Raw genomic sequence first — 25,342 nt, forward strand, 5'->3', positions numbered from 1 at the left:
CACACTACTGCTGGATCACTGGGCAATAGTGGCTCGGTGGTATAGCAGGGTTGTCCAATAACCAGAAGGCTGGTGGTTCAATCCCTAGTCACTGTTGTGTGTCCTTGGGCAAGGCATAGCCTTCAGTGTACTCACTGGTGTATGGCACTCTTTGCTGGGCTGCCTTAAGCACCCACCATTGTGGGACTAATAAAGGGTTCTTAATTTAAAGTGCACAAACATGAGGGGGTGCTACATTGAAAAATACATGCATGGGTCTCTTTTTACTTTGGATCACAAACTTAACAAATTTTGTTTAAATTACAAAGTAGATGGATTAAATTAGATAACAGTGAGTGTGTTTTTTTTTGTCTCACCAGATGCATGTTGGGATAGTTGCCCTGCTTTGTGACTCAGAGCTTCTAAGACACACACAGAGACTATGCACACAAATCACAGTAAGGACTGAGACGTTACAATGTTTGAAATTTAGTCTGACGTTGTAAAAGGAAGTGGAACAAATAGCTTTAAGTGAAGACTCTCTTCAGGGAAAATGCATTCGGAACTTTTCACCTCGGTGTGTAAGTTGCTTAGGGGAAAGACAAATTCAAAAATTAAAATGCGCTGCAGCATATTGTCTCACATAAAGAGAGATTCTCCCCTCAGGGGGCAGCATGAACGAGCAGCAGAGATTTCTAGGAACATACGGGAATGTTCCATGTCCTGTTTGCACTTGAGATTGAACCACATCTAAGAGCTGTTGCTGTTTTTTTTTTTTTTTGAGAGATGATTTAGTGTTTTCACGGCTGCCAGCTTGGTGCCATATTTAAGTTAAGAACATGCACAAAGGCCGACACATGGAAAAAATGTGAGAGGAGACAGAGAGAGAGAGAGAGAGACAGTATGTAAATATATGAGGCGTTTTGAATTAAAAAAAGAAGCTATAGCAGCTGTAGCCTTCAATATATGAATAAAATAAACATGTTTGTGCACCATGTGTGACAGCATGTCTGAGCGCCGGTGTATTTCTGTGTGTTAAGCTATGAGATCATGGCAGTGACCTCAGCTGATTGAGCTCACCCTACATCCTATCCCCAGTCTGGCCCTCCTGTTGTGGGTGGAGAGCTTGGTGCTATCTGTGGACTTGAAAAGTGACAGGACCAGCTGGGGAATGAAATCCAGTAAGACAGGCAGTTGGTCTGGGAGACGCAGACCACGAGTCCCCACAGTGCTCTGTTACAGCAGACTGCAAGCAGCCAGGACTGAATGTGACGGCTGCCAAAACATCAGGAGTTCTCCAACAACCAGACATTACACCGCCACTGGAACCGATGATGTTCTGCGTGGACTGTTCAAGAACCCTGGAGATCAATCAGAAGCCGTTACCCTCAGCGATCCTCTCAATGCTCCAAGAGTTGGTGATTCAGCTAATCTTGTTATAAGTGATAGAATAAACAGCGCTGAGAGGACGATGGGCGGGAAGCAATCTCGCAGTCTGCCCAACAAGGAGCTGGATGAGGTGAGTCAAAGGAGAAAGAGTGTGTTCAGAGACAATCAGTCCAGCTTGTCGTCAGCTGCTGAGCGGATCCGCAGACACACCACAGTGCACTTTGGTTACAGCACCCTGAGCTTAGCCATGAGGGGGCTCGATGAGACGCCTGCTGAGCTGTGGGAGCTCAAAGAGCTACAGAAGCTAAACCTGTCCATGAACTGCCTCCGTTCTTTGCCCCCTGCACTGGGTGCCCTGGAAAATTTGGTCATCCTCAACCTCTGGGGGAACAACCTGACCAGCCTGCCACCGGAGATTGGCCAGTTAAAGAAGCTGCGTGTGCTCTTCGCTTGTCGCAACCGCCTGAGTGAAGTCCCGGAGGAGCTGGGCTCCTGCAACTGCCTGGAGGTGCTCAGCCTGGCAAACAACCAGATCACAGGCCTTCCCAGCAGCCTAGGAACCATGCACAAACTGACCAAACTCAACCTCAGCCACAACCGCATTGTTCACATCCCCACCTGCGTCTACAGCATGAAGGGCCTGGTCTTCCTCCACCTGGCCTGCAACCGCCTGGAGACCATTGCAGACCAGATACAGGACCTGGTTAACTTAAAAATCCTTATCGTGGAGGGGAACAGCATTCACACACTGCCTAAGACTCTGTGCTTTCTGGAGTCTCTGGAACTGCTAAACGTTGACTTCAACGACCTGCAAAGTGTACCCATGGAAATGTACCTGCTGAGCCGGCTCAGGCGGTTGGCCTGCCACCCGCTGGATAAAGGACTCCATATTATCCATAACCCCCTCCTCAAGCCTATCCAAGAGGTGCTGCAAGGAGGACTCAGTGCCCTCTATAACTACCTCAAGCCCTCATGAGGGAATACCACTGTGTGTGTGTGTGTGTGTGTGTGTGTGTGTGTGTGTGTGTGTGTGTGTGTGTGTGTGTGTGTTGTTGTTGGCACACATCTGACTCTTGGCACGTGGTAGTCATGCTCTGAGGGTCTGCTGTTACCTCAGACTGACTGCCTACTATAGCATTACATAAGACAAATGACTCATGCTCAGTGATAATGGACTTTTAATTACATTTAGATGTTCCTGTTTATTTTTTACATAATAGAAAACACTGGATATAAATAATCAGCCGGTAACTGCTGTGTCATGTTTGTAAAGCTGCAGCAAAGGGGGTCAAGACGAGTCACTCAGCTCACGCAAAAAAAATTCACAGGTCTACATTTGGGTGCTGATCACTGGTCAGTTGATCTTGTTGGGCCACTGGTGGGTTGGAGGGGTGGAGGTGTGGGGGTGGTGGGGATAAGTTCACCACTCTCTTTGTTGCATTCAGGTCACAGGGATCAGGTGTGTAAAGTCAGTGGAAAGAACAGTGGAGTTGGAGGTGGGGGAGGGTCTCTGATTAAATGTGGTTCCACTCCATCAGGTCAGAGCAGCAGCTCCCGTTAGACAAGAACCAACAACAACAATTGGTAAACAAAAACATGATGTGAGTGGATGTGGACGGGTCTGGGACATGATATTCAACTGAGTTCAAATGTAATGTAAATAAAGATTTAAAAGCTCCTGACAGAATTAGGTTGTGTGTACTTAACACAGTACATGAAGTAAATTTACACTGTAAATCTTTTATTAAAACAGTCGGCATGTGTGCCAGTTTAATCAGTGTCCCTGTGATGTAACTGCTCAAAGATTTGAAGTTAAATATGAAAATATTTCTGGAAGATAAACAGTATTTTGTAGCAAAAAAAAGGTGTGAATTAAATTAAGTCTGACACAGAATCCCAGTGGAATTACATGACTGCACTGTGTAATGTCCGTGTTTTACTATTTAAAGGTGAAATAAATGAAATTTCCCTGAATGCCACTTTAACAGTAACTTTGATTTTTGCAGTGATAGTGTGATGCAATACTGTAATAACACATGAGCAGGCTATTTCACCATATTCTTTAAAACAATGGATTACATAAAGGGATTTCTTATATGTGTGTTATTCACTCTGAGTATAGTTTAAACACTGACTAGGTCAAACTGCTACTGAACAGGCTAATAATTTAGCTAACAAACAAACAAACCATTCACAATATGTAATCAGTTTAAGTCAAGTTATTACAATTCTATTACATGTCAGCTATTACTATGCCAGGAAATATTTAAACAATTGTTTAAAATACATGTTTTTGGTCTGTGAATTAACTTCCTGGTCAATTTTCTTTGTTGTCACTGATTTTATTTTAAGATTACCATAACTGAAAGAGGCGATTAGAAGCACTTAAAAAAATCACCTTAAGTAAAAGAATTATTAAATACTTTTTTAAACAGGAATCCTCCCTTAACATTAACAACATCAATTTTCATGTTAATAGTGCTATTTTGAGAAAGAAAATACTGAATGTTTCCAGTAGATAATATCAACACATTTCTATTGTCACTATTGTGGAGAGGAGGGTTTATTTTGAAGGGTCTCTGCCACAGGTTATTCTTTCAAAATAAGAGTTGCATGGTCACTTATAATGTGGAACATTCTCCCACCGTCAGTACAGTCAGCATGGCAGCAACGGCAAAAAAGCGACCTCTGTTGGTCCGTACCTGTTACTACACCACTAACAGCAGTTTGCTGCTAAGCTCTCTGCAGTGCTCACACACACACACACACACACACACACACACACAACCCATGCATTCATGATAGATGAGCCTTTCCTGAATAAGTCTTTGTCCTAGATAGTGATCATGGGACATGTTGTCAAATAAAGATGTGAGTCAGATGACCTGAATTCAGGTGTTACTATTTCAGTGATAATACAATAAAGAACGACGAGGTTCGCTGGAGTCAAGTCATTTATTTCACATCAAGCGACTAACAGTAACTAACACATGAAAGTTTAACTTCCACATACAAACAGTCTCTTGTGTATATTTAAGCAAAGCACACGGAGACATGCTTTGACCAGTTTGACATCAAATTAAAATGATCCTTTGCTGCTTGGCAATCAGTGCAGTGGTGGTCAGCTGTACACCAGGGATCCAGCATGACTGCAGTTACAGGTCTTTGTAGGATTTGCTGATCCTCTTTTAATTGCTACGTGCTCCAATAACTTTGCTTTATAATGAGACGCTGTGCGGGATGTAACAACTGAGCAGATTGGCGCCTGTTCATTCCGAGGGCTGTTTTGCATTCATAAGCCAAAGCTTCAAAGACAGTTTAGCATCACTAGCGGCCAGTGACTTGCCATAATGAAGGACAGCTAATCAATCTCATATTGAGCCTTTGACAATCAAGGTGCGGGATAATCACAAAAAAAATCAACGTTGTCTGGATGCCACATGAGGAGAGAGTTAATATGTCTTTGTTCTGTCACACTGAGACCCCTTGAACTGACTGAGGTGATCGGCATTTATTGACAGAGCTTTATACTGTCGATTACAAAGCGTCATTTAGCTCATCATTCTTGTATTTAACTGACGTAAACTGTCCCTGAATATGCAGGAGAATAGATTTTTGGCCCAGGGGTTGCTTCTCTCCCTCCCGCTGGCAGCACCCATCCTGGATTAAATGTCATCATCATCATCACCTTTTCACAAACTCAGGATGTTGTTCAGAAATCAGTAACAGTGAGTCACGGGAACAGCGGACCGCTGTCACCACCTTTGAGGCCTAAATATGGAATCTTTTGATCCTGGTCTGGCATCAGTTTTGGAGGCACTTCCTGTCTTCCAATCAGTATAATGTCACAGTTTCTCTGTGTCTTGCTTTGAGAGTGTGATGAAAGTAAAGCTTGTGAAAGGTTACAGGATTGAAAAAAAAAAAGCAGCATCTATGCCAAGATCGGGATTTTCAGTGAGTTTTTTTTCTAGCACCAGTCAACAAATAGGACAGGGATTCCCAGCCAGCGGTGCAGCTGCCTCTCAGCTAAATTAGTAATACAAATGACTAATTTAATAAGAAATATATATAAGATTTGGTTCAGCTGTAACATCCAAGCACAGCCTTCTAGAACAGGGATCAGGCGTAAGGTATCGGCTGATACACAACGTCTAGGTATGATGTCATTATCGGGATTGAAAAAGTTAAAACAGTACACCACTATTTAGAGAAAATAAAGGTTAAAGATGTGACTAGAAGTCAAGCAACTCTTCCTCTTGTGTTCGGCTCTGACAGCACCGATAAAATCTGGCAAAGTGGCTCCTTCTTCATCTTGGACAAAGAGGTAGTCCTCTGAGGTTTGCAAAGTCAGGTAATTACAAGGGTAGGCGCTCAAATCCACACACCTGGATGGCAGCCATCACCTCTGTGGACTTTTGGAGTGTAGTCCTGGATGAAGAGCACTCTTCCTGCTGAACTGTTTCCCATTGCTGTGTAGTATGTCCAGGTCATTGCTGCAGAAGGTGCTTCTGATCAGGCCTGAGAACTCATGCATGCCCAGCTCATTGTCAACATACCATCACTGTGTCAACATCATGTCAGTGGGTTTCTGTGTGGTGACGGTGACCAGCACTTCCAGGATGGGGGGTGTCATCTTCCAGGCTCTCCTCTTCTTCACCGTGCTCGAAGATGTCCTGAGGTGAAGTTTAAGTGCACGTGGATGTTACAACTCTCTCTACTGTAGGTCACAAACTTATCAATCACCCATCATAATGTCCCATTTTGTATGCACGATAAATAACAGCCACTTTAAAATCTGCGTGGTACTTCAGGGACCTGGAAGTATTCGCTGAGCATTACTTAAGACTGTGTTTATGGCTAACCGCTGAGGCACACCCCCTCCACACACTCGCACTCTTTCTCTCCGTGCATCTGTAAGTGCAAACAATGATGTTATCCATTCAATTCCCCCGACAGCTTCTGCTCAGACTGGCATTCATGCATTCCTTGCTGGCAGCATAACCATTGCAGCCAAGACAATATCACACCACAAAGAGACGTGTGGCGTTTCCAGCCGTTGTTTGTGGACTTGCACACACAAAAAAAACAACAACTGGAGCCATATATCCTTGACGACAGGAGGTCATTCTGAAACTAAATGTAGACCCGTGTCAATCTGGCTGCATTTTAATTAGCCATGAAAACTGCTGGTACAAGTGAAACGGCCACGTGTGTGTTTATGCATGCAAAAACAATAAGGAATGACATTGGTTGACTTTGTCATTAGTTGCCTCTCCGTCTTTCTGTTTGATGTAGCAGTGAAAATATCCCGCCGTTGTTTGCACTCGTCGTCTCAGATAAGACTCATTTTGAACAAATATTTGCATATATCAAAGTGAAGCATTGATTCATCGAAGCAGGTAAAAAAAAATAATGTGCACGGCCAGGTCAACTGATGAAGAGCTCTTGAATGTCAGCCTGTGCTTCCTTTCAACAGGATCAATGCATGAAGCTGATCAAAAAGGACACACAAGGTGAACTATGATTAGAAATACATCAGCCAAATGATTTTAATGTGCAGAGTTAATATATTAAGGCGTCAAGTTGAGCATGAAAATGCATTTTAATGCTGCAGTGTATTAACGTCCTGTGAACAGAATCGTGATTTACACTGTGTGTGCACAAATATGACGATGTGTTCATCAGTGAGCACCAAACAGCCATGCTGTGCATGGCAGCGGTGTTTAATGGCGGACACAAATGCAGAGGAGCCAGAGGTAAAGGACAAAATTCAGAGTTTAATACAGGCCAAGGTTCGGTACATGGGTCAGCCTAGCAGAGGTATCAAAAAGGGCAAAGGCAAAAACGGTAGTCAAAAATCCAGTCGAGGTCAAACACAAGAAAATCCAAAAACACTAGAGAACACAGGAGAATCACAAGGGCCAACAGGCTGCCACGAAGGCTGGTATGCTCGGATTACTCACAAGACGAACAGGCAACGAGAGGGAGGCAAGACATAGGCTGTGTTCGAAATCACTCACTAATCACTATATATGGCCCTATAAAGAGCCTCCACCATTTTGTAGTGCTGTCTGAAATCTTAGTGAGAAATTATAGACCCCATATAGGGCCCTCAATGTATCCCACAATGCATCTTGAAAAGTAGTGTCCATCCAATGGTCACAACTTTTAGCGATATGTACCGTCATGCATTGCGCAGACCGGCGAAAAGAACGGGAACGGACATTACGTCACCTGTCTTATAAATATAATAATGGTTTAAAGAATGCAGCATGACCAGCTGTGTTTGTTTTACTCATGATTTGCCATAAAACATTTATTGTTATTACAAATTATAACTGCTAACAGCAGAGTCAGTTTAGCCGGCAGAGATCGGCTCGTTTAATTTACGACAAATTTCCGAAAATCACGGAGGTAGTGTCCGAAAATGCTTTCACAATGAGTTCACTATATGGTGCCCTACATTTTACTCCCCATATGGGGAGTAGGGAGTAGGGAGTGATTTCGAACACAGCCACAGACTATATACAAAGGAAGGCGGGAAGACAATAGGACACAGGTGTGACACATTAGGGCGGAGCAGGTAATCAACAGGAGGAGGGAGCACACACGAGGAAGAGGAAGTCAAGACACCTGAAACAAGAGGGGAAACAGTGAATACAAAATAAAACAGGAAGTAACATAATAAAACCAGAACTAATGCAAAAGTAAATGAACTACAAAATAAAAGCCCTGGCTCAAACCATGACAAAAACACTGCTTTTGTTTTTTTGTTTTTTGTGGTGAGCCGTATCATCGCCACCTGTTGGCCATTTGTTTTTTATGTTTTTCTCGCTCGTCCTGGTTCTCTCTCTCTGGTGCCTGGTGAGGTGGCAGTGCTGGCTGGGCGGAGCACCGGGCTGATTGGGCACACCTGTCTCCACTCCCCTCTTACCTGCCGCCTTCTTAAGGACCTGCCTCACCCTCCTCCTCGTCAGTTCTTCAGCTTACCTTATGGTAACAACACCGTGCTCTCGAACTTTCCTGTTTGATTCCTCGTCATCCTAAAACCTGTTCCTCTTTTTAGACGCCGCTCAGCCTGGTCCCGTCCAGCTCAGCCTGCGCCCTCCAGAGCACCTGCTCCTCAGTAGTTTTTTCTCCTTCGGGAAGTTTTTGGTTCTTTTGTGTTTTACAAAATAAATGATTATCATTCGAGTCTGCGCTTGGATCTCCACATTCAAAAAACAAACTAAGATATTTGGTTTGGGTGATAAAGTGTGGAGAAAGAAAAACACTGTGTTCCAGCACGGTGGTGGTAGCATCATGGCTCGAGCCTGTTTTGCTGCACCTGGGCATCATTCTGGAAAATGACAGGATGAATCTCAAGAGAAAAAGTAGGTTGTGGAGAAAGTAGGACGACAACAACACATGTAGTTCTACAGAAGAAGCGTTAAAGTAGAAAGAACGGTCAGAACCTGCTGTGAGAATAATTTTGTGGATAATTTTCTGAAATAAATGACCAAAAATAACATTTCTCTGATCTGTTAGATCTCTTTAGGGACTTTTTTGGATCATATTTATGCAGAAATGTTAAATAATTTACAAACCACTGTATGTCACATTACCCCCCCCCCCCCCAGCTAGAAATATGGTTTATATGTTTAAACAAAGAGCCATAAATCACAGTGCACACTTCATTTTAATGTTATGTTTAGGTTCTCTGGCTCTCTGCTCACAGCTTCACACATTGTTTTACCAATTTAATTCTTCACCACTTTTCCTATTTTTTATTAAATGTGTGACAGATCTAGACACTCCTGTAACTGCAATAGGTTTTCACACGCTCTGTATCAATGTTTGGTGTGGACAGACGTTCTTACAGGACACTACAGTCCCTCAGACACAGATAAGTCTGTTTAATCTCATGTTTTGGACTGTTTGTCCATAAGAGGGAGATAGAAGTGTGAGGCAGCACTACGTGTGATAGCCAATGAGGAGATTACAGGATGCAGGCATGTGTCAGCTCTTATAAAAGATGGAGAGATATAACAATGCTTCCTTGTTTTTACAGTGTTTGGATGCAACTGAAAAATAATGATAATTTCTGCACAAACCATCCCATTAAAAATCAATATGAACACACTGACTGCTTGAGTTAAACTCACGGTGCCAATACTTCACTTCAGCTAACTTCAGCCCCCGCAGCTGTTCGACATGAACACCAATAAGAGCCACAGTTGGAGGTGGGAGGTGGGGACACTCACAGGCGGGACTCACACCTGCCCTCTACCGGCCAGATAGAGCGCGCACAGCCGCTGCTCTCCTCCCGGAGCTGCCGGACCACTCAATCCAGGCGTAATTCAGGAATCAGGACTCACTCACACACACCACGGTCTCTCCTTCAAGTGAGAAGCGAGCCCCGGCAAGGAGAAGCCGCGTCGGCGCACAGACCTCCTACTCAGTGCCCCGACAGCGCGCCACAGGGACGGAGGGCAGGAGGAAAAGAAAGACACTTTAGGTTTGACACTTCCAGAAAGTATAGCTAGGATTTAAGTTCCAGCAACAGACAGAAGAGTTAACCCCACGGCTGGGGGGGTTAACGCTACGACGGCGCTGCCGACATGGATAAAGTTATCAATTGGTTGTTTGCTGCGATGACCCTGCTGCTGTCCGCCCGGGGGGAAGTTTTTAAAGGTAAGGTCTATCACCTGGAGACGTTTGCGCGCACGCCGACCATGTGTGTGGTCTCCCCTTGTGTCTCACCTGGGGACGCGAACTGAAGGTGAAATGCACTTAAATGAGTTTCTGTGAGAGTTTAGCTGCAGTTTCTCGGAATGAATTGGAACATTTGAGGCAGTCTGTTGTGAATGTGGCGATTTATGGACAAAAATCTCTCCGCTCCACTCTTAAGCGTGAGTTCTTTTTACCTCTTGGCTGCCGGAGTGCGCAGCGAGCAGGTGCGCTGCGGGCTGCTCCGATCCCACCACCACCGGCACCACCACCACCACCACCAGCAGCAGCAGCAGCACAGCGGAATGACTCCAGTGTTCGTGTCTAACTTTATCTTGATAAGTTGCTGTCTAATGTGATTAACCTCAAGGGATTCACGCACCGCGAGTGTCACCGCGCGTTGCCGCGTTCACGGCGAGGCGTTAAGCCCAAAGGAGACCTCCATGTGAACTTCAGTTCTGGTGCCAAAGAGCCGGTCTAGACTGTTAAAAACGCAGCGTCTCCTCCAAAGTAGCTTTTATTGTCTCTTTAAATTGGGTGCGTAAAGCCGCTTTTAATCCAGCGCTGATATCGTGGCTTCCACACTGTGTGCTGCCTTTACTGCAGCTTTTAATGTCTTTGCTTGCCTTTTTATTTAAGTGCACTTCACTATAAGGGAGGATTTACACACGTCTTTGCAGTTAACGTTGATTTTTGTTGAATGAAAGTGTTAATTTTATTTGTAGGAGTTAAACTTCTGCTCTGGTGGATCAGTAGTTTCGTGGTTATTAACTTCTCGACATGTACAAGAGCAGCTGTGAAATGAATGTTATTCATCCTGGCAGTCAAAGTGAGGAGCAAAAAGTTCAGGAACTCATTTTATGACTTGTTAGAATGACTGAAATAATAGTGTGAGCTTTCACCTTCAATATAATGACCGCAGCTTGCCCAAGGGGGACTCACCATTCAGAGGCTAAATGAGCCCCTATAGGGCTGATTTCTGCCATTTCCACAATGACATTATCTGTGTGTGTGTGTCTGTGTGTGTGTGTGTGGAGGGGAGGGGGGGAGCACATTAGCCCATATTTATGCCAATCAATGTATCTGAAGGTGATCCATACTGCCAGTACAATTAAGAGCTGCATCTGAAAAACACAATGCATTGAACCTCTGGATGTGTTGCATTGCACTGCTTCGACTTTGAGGAGTGTGTGTGTGTGTGTGTGTGTTCTGTTGTGGGCTTCAGCAGACAGCCGGAGCATTTTTCACAGAGCCTGTTGGGGGCAGCATGGTACACACATAATATGATCCTCAGATGATGAAGTCAGTGGAGGACCTGGACTCAGCCTCATAGATCAGAATTCAGATGCACTTTAGAAAGTGTTTGTGTCAGCGCTGTGGCAGAAGTGATCCAACTTTGATGTTTCAAAGTTTTATTTTTAGTGTGTGTGGCTACTTTTTTCTTATTTTGATCTTTTAGATAGATTACACCAGAAGACTTTTATGGTTAAAAAAAACACTGCTTTCATCAAGCTGTGTAAACTCCCTCAGTCAATTTTTAGTGACTGAGAACTCCTTTACCCTGCAGCTCAAAGTATCCCCAGTCCATTTTTTTTTTTTTTGCGTTGGGTTTATCAGTCTTGCCCGCTGGCAACCTCAGGAACGGGAGATTTATTGGAGTGAGCTGCACTGCAGGGCTCCCAGTGGTGCTGAAACCATCGATAAATGTGCTCCTAATTGCACAAGTGTGTGTGTAAATATGTAAACCAGGAAGAAATCAATTGGACGTATTTTACTCTCCTCGGCTAGGTGACGGATTAGCCACACACGGATGGAGGGGTAGAGGCTAAATATGAGCCTGTGAATGCAGCGCGAGGCATTTGTTATATGGAGAGAAGGCGATAACAGCTCATGTGATAATTAGATCAGTGAGGTAACCAGAGCAGCGGTCTCCTTCAGAGCTCGGTATCTGCACCTTGTGACTGTGCAGCCTCAATTCGATCACAGTGAGCACTCCTTTAGAAGTCTTTTCATTTGCCAGTGAAACAACAACTCCATAATCAGAATTGCACTGTATCAGTTTCATCTCCCTCCTTTGTGAACTTGTTTATGCACCTGCATATCTGCTCTCAGTGGCTCGGTATAGAGACGAACAGCCCTTTTGTTTTATTCCCTCCCCTGTTGCATTCACAATGCCCACTGGATGGTTCAGACAGAAAACAAAAAAAAAAACAACAACACTATAAATCATTTGTTGTGTATGGCCAGGGCGTTTGTTTTCAACATTATGAGGACAGCTTTTTTTTTTTTTTTTTTTTTTTTTTTAAATCCAGAAGGCCAGGCCTTTGATATCTATACTCTGTCTTTTGACCGAGCACATTAAATTCCAGGGAGCTGCACGCTTTGTTATGTTTACCACCTCCTTCCAGCAGCTATAAAATCTGCCTTGTTTTCTGATAGGGCAGAGCGCTGCGCTGAGAATAATGCCCGTGCTCGCAGTGTGGAGAGCTGTAGTTTGTCACCGCAGAGTGACTGCTTCTGATAGCGGTCCTGCTTGACCGATCCTGATCCTGATCCAAGCTGTGACTAAGGAGTAAAACAACACATTGGCTGCTTGAGAAGATAAACAGCACTTCATTTGAAGTCAGGCAGTAATTTAGATACTTTTTCCACTCATGAAATGTTTTTTTTTCTTCTTCTTCTTCTTCTTTCTCTCCCAGCTGACTCAGATTTAATAGAGACTTTTCCGAAAGGTGTCCTGAAGGGTGGCAGCTTCCTTTGTGTGAGCCAGTGGAGAATGAAATTAAATATGCATGTGATTTTTTTAATTTTTTTTTTTTTTAATATGATGGCTTCAACAAATGTTGGAGGAGAGAGCGAGAGAGAGAGAGAGGAAAAAAAAGCTCTGTGGTGATTGATGATAGTACAAAGCAGAAAGTGAGGTGTCTACATTCTTCTGTAACTTTGCTTTTCAGACACTTTTATTATGATGATAATGAAGGCGGTGGAAACACATGGATTTACTGAAGCTGTTCAAACACTGCGGGTATTTGTGTGACTTCCTAGAAAAGGGTCCGCTGAGTTTGTCAGCAGAGCTGCTTTAAGACTCATCATGGCTGGAAGGAGGAGGCAGGAAGATTGGGGGGGGGGGGGGGTGTCACTTTAAGAACTAAACTTTAAGAAGTTGAACATATTAAGTGTGGCTGTAAAGAGTCAGACCATCCATTTGAAGTGACTAGACTGACAGTATTATTCACATTTTATGGGTAGAGAGAGGCTCTAATTTCTATTGGTGCTAAGGTTTAAAGTCGTTATTTTTTTTTTCAGGTACATGTGGTGGATGATAACGCGGCGTTGTTCATGCAAAAACACCTCTTTCCTCCCCCCAAAATACAGTATCAGCAAATAAACATTAGCAGTGTGTTAGGAAACACCACTCTAATCCAGCATCAGCTCTGTCGGTGGCTTTGTAAACAGAGATGCTAGCTTGTAGCTGAACATGCACAGAGCCATGTAGCCATGTCTTTGACAGGTCCAACATATGAACTTTCTATGCTGAAAGATTAAATATGCAAAAAATGGCATTTAAGATGAATCCTTGTTTAATCTTCTACAGATCCGTACAGTAGTGAAGTCATGTAACTGGTCAACACCACCAGGAGCAGCACTCACACACAGTTCCTCTTCATTGCCAAGGTTGTGTTGATATACAATGAATAGCACAGTGTAAAATATGGTCATAATATAAGACTGTTCAGGTTTTCCTACATGTTTTATTGAGCTGATAAATAATCACTGAAATCTGCAGCGTTCTTCGCTCTTTTTGGCCGCAGTGAGCACCCTTACCGTAACACTTTGTATAGGCGTGCATCTACAATCCTTGTCAGCTGGCTTGACCGAGCTTTTTTTATGATGATGGCAATAAAACCTGTCAGCGATCAAGACACAGTGTGAATATTTATATTATACAAAATCTGTGCAGCAACCAAGTACGGCAGATATTACGTGACCTGCATGTGGAAAACGATACCAATGTCTGGACCGTGGGGACGTCTGTGACGAGCTGTGGCCGTGGTCAAAAGCTTCTCATGGCATTCATTGTTTCATTGGACCTTTATGAGGCAAACCAAGAGTCCCTGTCCTGCATCACACATGAGATTATGTATCATTTTTTACTATTCTGATTAGGAGTATTACATCAGAATGACAGCATGGAGAAAGGGCACACAGTCTGACACATTATTCAGCTTTGTTTCAGTGGGAGAAGTCAGCATCTGTTCTCTGTGCGGCGCCACGAGGGATCCTAGAAACACAGCAAATCAGCAACAGAACAATTAATCCAGAATGGACTTCCATTATATTTAACAAGTGTGAAAACAAGCTAAAAAATGAATGAAAGTGTTTCTATTTGGAGGCTTAATAAGTTGACAGAAAGGGCAGGTCTGCGTTTGCACTGATGCATTTTTGTTTTGCTGGCTCTGTACTCAGATCAGATCAAACGGTGGTGTGTTTAAATCCACCTAAGATGGACTGTTGGAACTGGATAATGCACTTATAAAAGCCTCCATACTTAATCCTTCAAATCCTAAAGTGTTCTTGTCAACATCTGGATTTAAACTTGGTGTAATTGGTCTGTTTTTATTACTTTTTTTAATATATAATGCAATAGTTGGGGTCATATCCTTTCAAAATAAAAGTCCCAGACATAAATGGACTCTATGAATTGCAGCTTTTTTCGCTTCTTGTTTGTTATGGACCTTTTTTTTGCCCTCAGGCCTTTCAGGAGTGAAACATATGATCTTGTGGTCGGATGACTAACCTGAACATTCCATAAAAGCACAGCTTTCACTGTGATGCTGCATTGTCCTCAGACCTCTGAGAGTTCCGTATTGTTTCTTAACCACTGCATTTGAAAGAAAAGCTTTAATTAAAGGACAATAAAGTAAACATGTGACTGTCACTGTAAAGTGTGCAAATTGGCCGATCATGAGCACTTCCCTGCAAAATAAAGTGAGTAAGAAGTCTAGCAATATGGTTCATCGTCTTCATATCCCTGGAGTGCCACTCCACATTCAATCATTAGCCGTTGCCACTTCACATTCAATCGTTAGCTGTTGATTTGCAAGTGACTTTATTTACATTCTTGAGAGGCAGTAATAGTTTGAAGTTCATCCTCCGAGGCGGCTGATGTGGCTGTGTTATCTGGGAGCTCTGCGTCGGAATGATAATGCCTTGAGAGACGGGACTGTGTGAAGGATGCCGGACAAACAGAGATGCTCTAATTATACACAGCTCCTTCTTCAAATGAAGAGGATAAAAGCTAATGAATCACACACAGGCCAGCGCAGGGGCTGCCTAATGAAGAGAGGGTGAGAGACAGAGGGGGAGTGTTTATGCGTGTGTGTGTGTGAGAGAGAGAGAGGGTGTTTGTGTGTGTGTAGCATGCTCGAATAATTCTGTGATCTCACCACCATATCTTAAAAAAAAGTCCTTGTAGGAAAAACAACAACTTACTATGCAGCGAATGGTGTTTACAGAAGGCTGCTTTCGTTGTAGGTGGCTCGGAGAATCCAGGCTCACACTGGAAATACTCACTAATTAATGCTCCAAGGGTCTCAATTGTTATTAATGGTGACAAGATGGAGGAGGGGAACGAGGGAGGAGAAGGAGAAGCAGTTTAAATCAGGACATTATTACAGCGTGTCTGTGATGAGTGTTAGTTGCTCGTTTTTCCTCTTTAAAGTCACAAAAAGTCAGCACGTCCTTACAGGGAGAGCGTGATACACACGGCTGCATGTCTGGTACCCACCTGTTGTCATAACAATACAGTTGCATGTCAAATGTGTTGTTCAGTGATAGCCTACTGGGGTGAAATGCAAAGGTTTTGGTGTAAAAATGTCTGTTTAAGCCACACTTCTGTGTGTCTTTTCCTGAAGAATCAAGTCATTTTAATGCTTAACGCTGAACAAAAACAAAAGTGAGGTGTCGGACAATCAACCTCCAGAAAGTCTGGAGCAACGTTATGAAGGAACTCAGGACGAACACCAGAGTGGCACTGATGTTTACAGCTCTGTGATGTATTTGATCAATAAATCAATATCTCATGGTTCAATCTGTGGCCTAATAAGCCAAAAAGCTGTGACTGTGTCTGTGGTTTAGTGTCGCTTTTCCTTTGTTCTTCTCTTGTTTTTGTTACTTCTGATGGGTTTCTGAATTTTTAAAAATGCTGCGTGGTATCTTTTGAGTGTAAACCAGTAGTAGGCCCCCTTTCTACCTCTAAACCCGCCCTTATAGAGCTGCTGTGGGGAAGTTCTGATGGTGGAGATACAATTGAAAGCGACGACTAAAGAGCCACTTCTGTGGACTTCTGCCTGTATTTATTAGAGGTGGAGCGATTAATTGGTTGAATTTTGCCAATAACATTATTGGCTTATTGGCTGCAACATAGCTCAATAACAAGCAGGCACATCTGCAGGTATCTCATTGGTTGTTGCTGTGGAGGCCTCGTGTTCTGCTCTTTTATTGATTTAAGTGACGTGCTGTTCTGTTTCTTAACAGTTCATAAGGATGAGGGGCAAAAATTATTTATTAGTTTTTATTTATTTAATTTTTGTATTATCTTTTTTTAATTGCCTGCTTCAGGTATTTAATTTATTAAGTGCACAAAGGTGCAGACTGGAGATTCAGACCAAGAGTGAAGTTGGTTTGAGTTTGAGTCCAGCTTTTATACTTCATCACATAGAGGGAAAAAATGCCAAAAAAGGCCAAAGACACAAATACAAATCTGTTTCTAATGATTGGCATGGCAAAAAAAAAGCCTTCTTGCCTTTATTCTGCTAGTTTGCATGTTCAGCTTGTAAAAAACGCGCCCGTCTGTCGTCCCTCGAGTGCGTTAAATGTGCCGTCCCTGTGTGAGTCTGTGTCGGTATCGGTGACGAATGACTGGCAGTTCAGCAACTGGGTTTTACAGCCAGATTGAATTGACCCCAGCCCCCAACATTCTTCACCTACGTCTTCAAACTCCTGCTGGGTCCATTCAGAAGTGTAACCCGTGGGTCATTATGTGAATTGAAATGGATTCTGATTGTTTGGTTCAGGTGAACACGTCAGCCTTGATCTGGAGATTCATTTCAAGTCTGTCAAATCAGAGTTTGCCGCCTTTTTACTGCCACGCTGATGAAGTTCATGGGACGAGTGCAGTCGTTTAGTTGGAGGAGACTCTGCTTCATGCTAGGAAGCTGTCTGTGGAGGCTGCTCTCACCCAACGAGGTGGTGGCGGCAGTGGGAGGAGGAGGAAGAGTGAGGAGGAGAAGGAAGAGTGAGGAGGAGGAGGGGGTTACTGCTGTTTCACCTTGTCTCCTGTTATTTATTAGGCTTCTGTCAAGGCTCAGGCAGCAGGCAGGTGTACACCCACCAGACCCCGCTACACCCTCCCCATCCAGGCCTTTATGAGTATAACCAGGGGCAAAATTCTCCATTACTGTCAGTCTGAATCTGTTGCCGTCACATTAGCGCACGTCACGCAGTCATTAATGCATTAGGCCTTGTTTGAGTGCCAGTTATTTGCATTGGCTTTTACGCTGTCCTTGTGCTAAAAGCTGCCTTGGCTGAACTTATTGACCATTTAACTGTTCAATAATGAAGCGATCCCTGAGGATGAATTAGGCCACAGTGGTCCCGTTAAAAAGTGGTTATTAGCATGTAGGGGTGGGGGGTGGGGGGGAAGAGTGCATATAATGGCATTTTGATCGGGATGTGCAGTAAAATTCGGGTCTTATTTGTCTACATGACGGCATGTGTTTAATACAGAGGCACCCCTGTACCATATGATTGCGCCGCTAACAGTCGAGTACACTCTAATCCACCCTTATCCTCCACTTCTTCCTCCCAAAGCAGAATGCACCTGATTATGCTCCTATCGGTCACACTCTGCAGCCCATTTGGAGGCTGTTATCTGTTTGCGGTGGAGACTCCTCGGGGAAGCAAACAGCCGATAAGAGACTGTTGTTCTGTAAACAGCCCTCTGACCTCCTCGAGCTGGGCTTGGCTCCTTCTCAATTGGTCTCTTTTGTGTTGGCCCCAAGCGCAAAACCTCCGCGTGACTGATTCCCCAGAGGGAGGTTTAATGGCATTACTGTACGCTCTGCAGTGCGCAGGGTGGTCACTCTGAGGATGTCGGAGCCTGAGGGAAGAAGGGAGATGGGGGGGGGGAGGAGGAGGGAGGAGGAAGAAACATGCTCAGACATTCAGGGATGATTATGTGAATGCTCCTGGAGTTAGTTCATGGGAATGGAATTATCAGGTGGTGTTTTATTTTACTGTCAGTCACTATTTTACTTTTTAATCAAACCTCTTATCATGACGCTGGAATCTGACACAAGTCCAGGACATTAACAGCTCCTCTGGGGACAGTTTGGTCCACTTGCTTGCCCGTCCCCTCTCTCTTCGTCTCAGCAAATAATGCTTTGAAAATCAGTAGCCACGGGCTGAACTGCAGCTAACTGTTGTAGTAAATCACGCTGGTGTTAAACACTGCTACATGGAAAAACAGCTACAGAGACACACAGCTGCAGGGCTGGTGTTAAAGACGGAGCAAACACAAAACAATAACTGGAAAAGATGATGCTTGGCTTGAAGCTTGACTCCCACCCTGTAATCAGAGTTTGCCACGCTAAAGAAATTACAGGGCACAGGAGTCATTAGGAGTGTGGGTGAAGCTGCTGCATTGCAAACGGAAACAAAGTCGAAAACACATGTTTTTGGAATAATGCACATCTGAATAAACAAAAACGGTGGAAATCTGACAAGTTGATTGTAATGATAGTACGCCGCCGGCCGGGTGGATAGGACCAGTTGAGTGTGATGTCTCAGAGACTTATTGGTATCGGCACAGAAAGAGGGAGTAATTAATGTGGAAAGCCCGAAGCAGCGGCTGGTTTTTCAGCAACGTTATCATCAGTCCGACTGCCTGGGTGTCATATATCATGACAAACGGCACAAGTTAGAGCAGAATTAAACAGACATGATTATTACCTTTCTAGGAAGCCGTACAGGGAAACAATAGTGGATTTACACTCTTAATGTAGATTTTACTACACTTTATATCCACACTGCTGGAGCTATGCTTCCACAAAAAATGCAAATATGTCTTTTTTTTTTCCTCCTCTGCAAAGTCTTTCAGCAACTCCCAAGGCTGCTGAAGATTTCCTTGTTGCCATCCCCACATCTCAGGGCTAAGTGGAGCCTTATTCATAATCTGATCCCAGCTGAAGGCCTGAGAAGTCCGGAGCAGAACAGGGTTCCCTGTTTTGTTGTCTTGATATCACATTGTGTCAGCTGCTCTCCCACCATCGGGCCTTATTTTGGAGAAAAATTTTGGAAAAAAAAATTAGCTTGTATGTTATATGTTATTGTTATGTGGCCACATCATATTAAGGGTCAAGAGTGAGAAAAGACGAGCAAAATATTTCTACTTTTTTTGCTCACTTGTGCACTTCAGATGGAAATATGACAGGTTCTTGCTGTAACCTTAGCTAGTTATGTGTTGGTTGTTGACTTCTAAATCTAATCTGTGTCCATTTTTGAGCACTAAAGGTCTGCTAGCTGCCAGTTAGCAAAATAATCAAATCAGCAAAAGAATATTGAAAGTGTAACATGATGCTTTTCTTATGTTTGCACAGTAATGGGGTAAATAATTAGTAACTAGAATATCTGATGTCAGCTGCATTTTATTCCATTTTAACCCAGGTCCACTTTGTTCTGAGTTATGTCTGTGGTTCATCATACTTGTAGACATATTTTATCCAGAGGCCCTAAACTGTAGTTTTGTGCCACAGTTTCTCAGTCATAGACAATTTAAACTTTACCTGCAGCTCCATAAGGCCTGAGGATTGCTGTGGGTCTACTTTAGCCAGCTCCAGCCTGATATTAGTGGCCAGGATGTCGCTGCATAGTATCCCCCCGAGAGGAAACAGTAAGGGAAATTTTATTCAGCATGTGAACGTGAGCAGAATTAGGCGCTTATATTTGTGAATTTTCTCTACAAAATTCACAAATGTTGTGTGTGTTGGTCAGGCCAGTCATGTGGCTGGTGTCTGGGGCTGCAGCTCCACAGTCTTATTTAGTCACCAGGAAACCTGCAGCATCAAACGGTGGCCCGGTAAGGCAGAGGTGCACAGGCTGGGTTCAGAGAATGAATAATTCACTCCCATGAGCCCAGGCTTCTTGGCGTGAGACTAATATTCAACAGCACCTGTGTGTCTGAAAATCATCCCTGCCTTCAACCCAGCAGTTTCATTTCCTTGGGGAAAAGTTTACCCCGGCATCACCCCAGCTGTGCTTCCTCCAAAACTGTCAGAATGGCACTGCTGTGGCTGGAAATGTACGGAGGAAATATAGATCCATGTACAGTAGACTCGGCTGCGTGACCAGACTCAGGAATGGTGAGAATATAATGAGGGCAGGGTCCCAAGGTGTTATTTTTTGGGACTAAAATGCAACGTATGATCAAACACCGAAGCCAAGTACAGAAATCTGGTGCCAGGTCAGATTGATTTAGGACAATTGAGGAAGTTTTGTCGTCACATGGTCTGTCAGTGATGATTACAGAGCTTGTGATCATATCTCATGAATTCTGTGGACTGTGTAAACCAGTGTTAATGTTCCTATATGACCTGCTGTGGTCACATGAATAACATGTAAATCCTAAGGACGACTGTGCACAAATAAAATGGTGTAGAAGCTTGTTGCAGAAGGCAGATGTGGCTCTGGCTCCAAAGTTGAGTCAATCAATTCAAAAAGAAATAAACATGTTTACAGCCTGGTCTCTATTAAAATGAAAAAAAAAAAAAAACTTAAATTGATGCACAATTATGGGTGTGACCCATTGAGTCCAAGGCGGGTGCCGACTCACAGCACTAGCTTCCTGCTTCTGCAACTGCCCGACTGCCTCAGCTCTACTGGCATTCCATCTTTGCCTGTATTCAGAGTTTAGGCAGAGGCTGCCAACAAGGCGATGGTAAACAAGTCTTCAGAAGCCTACGGGCCTGATGTCATGGACACTTCACCCACAGTTATATAAGGTCAGTGGTTTTAACCTAAAATGACATTTTTTCCAAACAAACAGCAACACAAACTGAAAGTAAACTGATGGAGGAGACGGGGCATGAATCCATGTTTGGCTTTTTTCTTCAGGGACACTACAGGTGTGGTTGCTGTGAGGGGGCCGTAGCATTTCCTAATGGCTGGAGGCTAATATTAAATACCAGTCAGGGGAAACAGTTGTTTAATAATTTCATGAAATAAACCATTTTTGTTTTTGTGTTAATTATATTTTTCATTTTAAAGGCAGATGCCATGATGTAGCCATAGGCTCCAATTATGAAGGAGGTGTAAATGTGGGTCAGGTAGTATCAGGTAGCCAGGTCTCAAAAAAAGAATTTCTTTGAAAAGATTCCATGAATAATGACCCTAAAGCCATAAATAACAAAAAAAAAAAAAAAACACAGCTGACTCTTTGCTAACAACATCTGCTGACATCAGTCAGGTATCAAACTAAAATCCTGGCATTATTTGGCCTCAGGTGTAATAGCATCAGCTAATATAATGTAAACACTGATGGAGTCTCCGTACATATTGTTTTCTGTTGTGTTTCAGTTGCATGCTAAAGCTGCCATGACTTTGAGATCAAGCTGCCGAGTCCTTCTCTCTTCCCATCATCCTGCGTTTCATCATTCAGCCTTCATTTCTATAATTGTCTGAACAAAAGACAGTTGAGCGCTGACAGATCATCTGCATCCAAGCCTGCGCGTGTGTGTGTGTAGGCGTTTGTGCACATAAACACGAAGCCTGTGTTTACAGTGTGTGAGTCTGGAGTGCGCTCACATGTGTTGTTGTTGGTGTCATGCTTGTGTGTGTGTGTGTGTGTGTGTGCTGTGTTTTCCTCGGCGTCCCTGTGTGCGTGTCAGGTAGTAGACCCGTCTCAGGCTTATTATCAGGAAGGTGACAGAAGGCGGCAGGCAGCAGTGCCAATGCCTTAATGAAACCGAGGCCTTGGCTAATTGGTGACACCGTGGCGCGAGGGAATGAGAGAGGCAGTAACCAGACTGGCAGGACGAAAGGAGAGGACAGCGGGTCCGGCCCTCACACCAGTGAATTAAGCCTGTCATGTTCATTTGTAGAGCACACAGGAGGAGAGAACACCTACACTCTCCTTATCAAAATCCTGCAAATGCAACTCCCCTTCCCTGACCAAAGATAGCCCCGGTAACCTGGTAACCACATTCTCTCTTCAGCAGAGTTTTCCGTTTCAATCTTCTCCCTTTCATTATACCTTGTCAAGTCTTTTCTTTTTATTCTCACTTTCAAAGGACCAGGTTCGGCAGGAATGAACCTTAGTCTCCTTTCTCCGCGGGGATTTCTGTTCATATACAGTGGCACGTATTGAACTGGAATAATTTCACTTCCTCTCTGCTTTGTATAACTGCGTGACATAAATTAATCAGTTTACTGACTTTATGCACTTGTTTACATTGAAGCTATTACCTGAGAACGTTTCAGAATTAGACGGCAGGAAAGTCATTTCCTGTATTTGTGTCACATCGGTTTTGCCCCGCCCCTTTAAGAACGTGTCCTTGACCCATCTTTGAATGTTTCCATCATCCTCAGCGAACTAATTTTAAAAAGAAAAACATGACTGGTAGCTAAGAAAATATACATTATGCAAATATAACCCGGATACATACAAATTTGGCCGAGGAGGGCCACACAAATGCAAAAACCCACAACATGAATGTAAGAAGCTGCAAAAAAATAATGATCGACAACGAAAGATGATCTCACTGCTGGACTCCACGATCTTCTGCCTACAAATGAATCGCTATGCGTTTGCCATCTAATGCTAGGCTTTTATAAAGCTAACTTAGCAATGTTAGCATTAATGTATGGTGGGAAAGTACAGTGAAAACACTTTTCACACTCTGTTTTTTTAGTTGCATGGCCATTCTCAGCCACCGTACATTTACTCATAAACCCGAGTGTGGATCATTTCATACCAGCACAGATAATCTGTGCTTTTAACCTTTAACATTAGCCGGTAGCTATCACTTGTGCAAACACCAGCGTATGCAAAAACAAACACAAGTTTTCCTACCTAGACTAATACTGGGGGTTTTCTTTGTTTGTCTCTTAGGATTTCAAACCTTATTTGTGCTGTTCAGTACTCATCCCATCTTTCCAAAACGCTGCCCTTATTAATCCACAGATGACTCTATAATGCAGAACTTTCACACACATCCCTCTGCATAAAATCAATATTTTTTTTTTTACATAGCAGCCCTTTAAGCTTTGACTGGATGGAAGTGCTGGAGGTTGTCGGCGGTTCTTCCTTCCTCACTCCAGGCTGCATGTCTGACCCTTCTGCCTCACAGAAAGCCAGTTTGGCTCCCTAATGTCCGCAAGAGCTGGAGGCCTCCTTCCAGGGTGTCGGGGTTGACCTTTCTCTGTTGGTAGGAGGAGGATCGTGCAGCCGGCCTCTATCTGTCATGCCCCCAGCTGTGTTTATGCCTCGGAAAAGGACCACAGGGGCCTGCTCTGATGCTGCGTTAGAGTAAAAGCAAATGAGGCACAGTGTGCACTGTGTTACTGTGCTGGTCTCACACTGATACTGATGGTCGGAACTCGCTGCATTTATATTCAGCACTGATCATTATCTGTCTCTGAAATTCAGAATTATAAAAGCCATCCAGAGGTTCATTCTGAATAATGACCACTCTAACATATAACCAGCAGTTCATTAAGTTAAAGAATGTGTATGGAAGCAATTTCATCGCAGCTTAGGAGAGATTAATCCTGAAACTAAAAAGGTGTTCAAATCCCCTGTCTGTCCCCGCTGCTCCACATCTGAGGCTAAGCCTATTTGTCCTGAAAGATCGTGATGAAAGCTTGGGGTTGGGTTGACCATGTTGTTTTAGACCCTCCATGTAATGACCTGATCAAACATCCGCTGTGCTCACGGGCTGACAAGCATCACAACAAATCAGACTTCCTTCCACTTCACTTCCCTCCTTCTGACTCGAGTGACAGATCCAGCCCGAGTCTGTGATCTGGCTGTCCTCGACTACATGGGGAGATCAAAAGAAGGCAAAAACATTTACATAAAAGATTATGTATGAGTTGTAATTAGTGCCTGCCTCAGCAGTGACAACAGGAGGAGGAGAGGAAAAAAAAAAAAAAAAAACATGTGATTTTTGGCTGGAAGATGAAACAGAGGTGGGGTGAGATCTTTAATAACCAGGTCTGAGCTTTAGCGTCACACTTCTAATTGAAGAAATCCCCAAAGATTGTCCGGCTTTTCCAGGAGCACCTGCCTTAAATAAAAGTTAGATTAGGATTAGTCTTATTCATTTCTGTTAATGCATTCATGCACATTGGTTTTTTTCCTCCAAGATAATTACCATGTTTTACTTCGATAGCTGGCCTCCTAATTTCATATGCCCAAGTGTACGGCTGCATATCTTTTTTAAATGCACAGCATCCTGCAAAATTGGGTTATTTCACTCTCCTCATTCTGATGAAAATCATGTGTAGTTGTCATATTAGATCAAGCGGCTACATAGTGATTTAGAGTGAGTGATGCAAGCTTATTCCTTTAGGCAAAAAAGGATTTTTTTTTTCCTGGTTTACTACAGTGGGTTGCCGTATTTATCGTACGTGCAGAAATGTTCTGAGGACGTGTCAATTGGCCAGACTCTAAGACAGATCTCTTTAATGTGTCTGTGTGAGAGCATGTCATTAGAGGCAATTTCCCCGCCACAAAGAGGGTCAGGCAGAGGGGTCAGATTGTTTTGTGTGCTCATTGGACTATTATCTAGAATTGTGGAAGAAGACAATTTTTGAAATTTCATTTTAATCGTCGTAAGTAGCTCGGCGTGGTACAAGTTCATCTCGCACACTTGTAAAAGGGTACTATTTTCAGAAATTAAATAGGACGCCCTCGGATGTGTTCACCTTATCTCATGCTAATACACTAGCGCACGCACACGGTGGTACAGTAGCGAGGCACAGAGGCTTATCCTCCTGTGGGAGGAGCTGACATTTACTCTGAAAATTCACCTTTAGTTTCTGCCTCTGGATTTATGATATCACTCTCATCTGGATTCTATCACAATTTTTCATTACTGTTACCAGTGTGTGACTTTCTGTCGTCGGCCCTCAGATTTGTCTGCATGCTTTGGTCTGTAAATGTACGCAGCATGTAAGCAGCTGTGACGATGTCAGACCAGGTGCC

At 43.5% G+C, this 25,342-nt stretch overlaps 2 protein-coding genes across 2 annotated transcripts in view; both read left to right on the forward strand.

Moving 5' to 3' along the window:
* Positions 1 to 1,172: 1,172 nt before the first annotated feature.
* Positions 1,173 to 2,822, forward strand: LOC114450002 (leucine-rich repeat-containing protein 30-like). The gene has a single exon (XM_028427890.1). The coding sequence runs from the start codon at positions 1,451 to 1,453 to the stop codon at positions 2,342 to 2,344; it is 894 nt and encodes a 297-aa protein (XP_028283691.1). The 5' UTR covers positions 1,173 to 1,450; the 3' UTR covers positions 2,345 to 2,822.
* A 7,106-nt stretch (positions 2,823 to 9,928) lies between these two features.
* The window catches only part of LOC114449324 (receptor-type tyrosine-protein phosphatase mu), a 149,579-nt gene continuing 134,165 nt past the window's right edge, over positions 9,929 to 25,342 (forward strand). Inside the window, exon 1 of the mRNA XM_028426882.1 lies at positions 9,929 to 10,041. Coding sequence (XP_028282683.1) covers positions 9,969 to 10,041 — 73 coding nt within the window. The 5' untranslated portion in view covers positions 9,929 to 9,968. The remainder of the gene's footprint in view (positions 10,042 to 25,342) is intronic.

This window comes from Parambassis ranga, chromosome 17, assembly GCF_900634625.1.
Source record: "Parambassis ranga chromosome 17, fParRan2.1, whole genome shotgun sequence".
Lineage (NCBI taxonomy): Eukaryota > Metazoa > Chordata > Actinopteri > Ambassidae > Parambassis > Parambassis ranga.

Excerpts from the sequence above, each read along its gene's own strand:
- LOC114450002 (XM_028427890.1), top strand. The coding sequence starts at position 1,451 with ATGGGCGGGAAGCAATCTCGCAGTCTGCCCAACAAGGAGCTGGATGAG.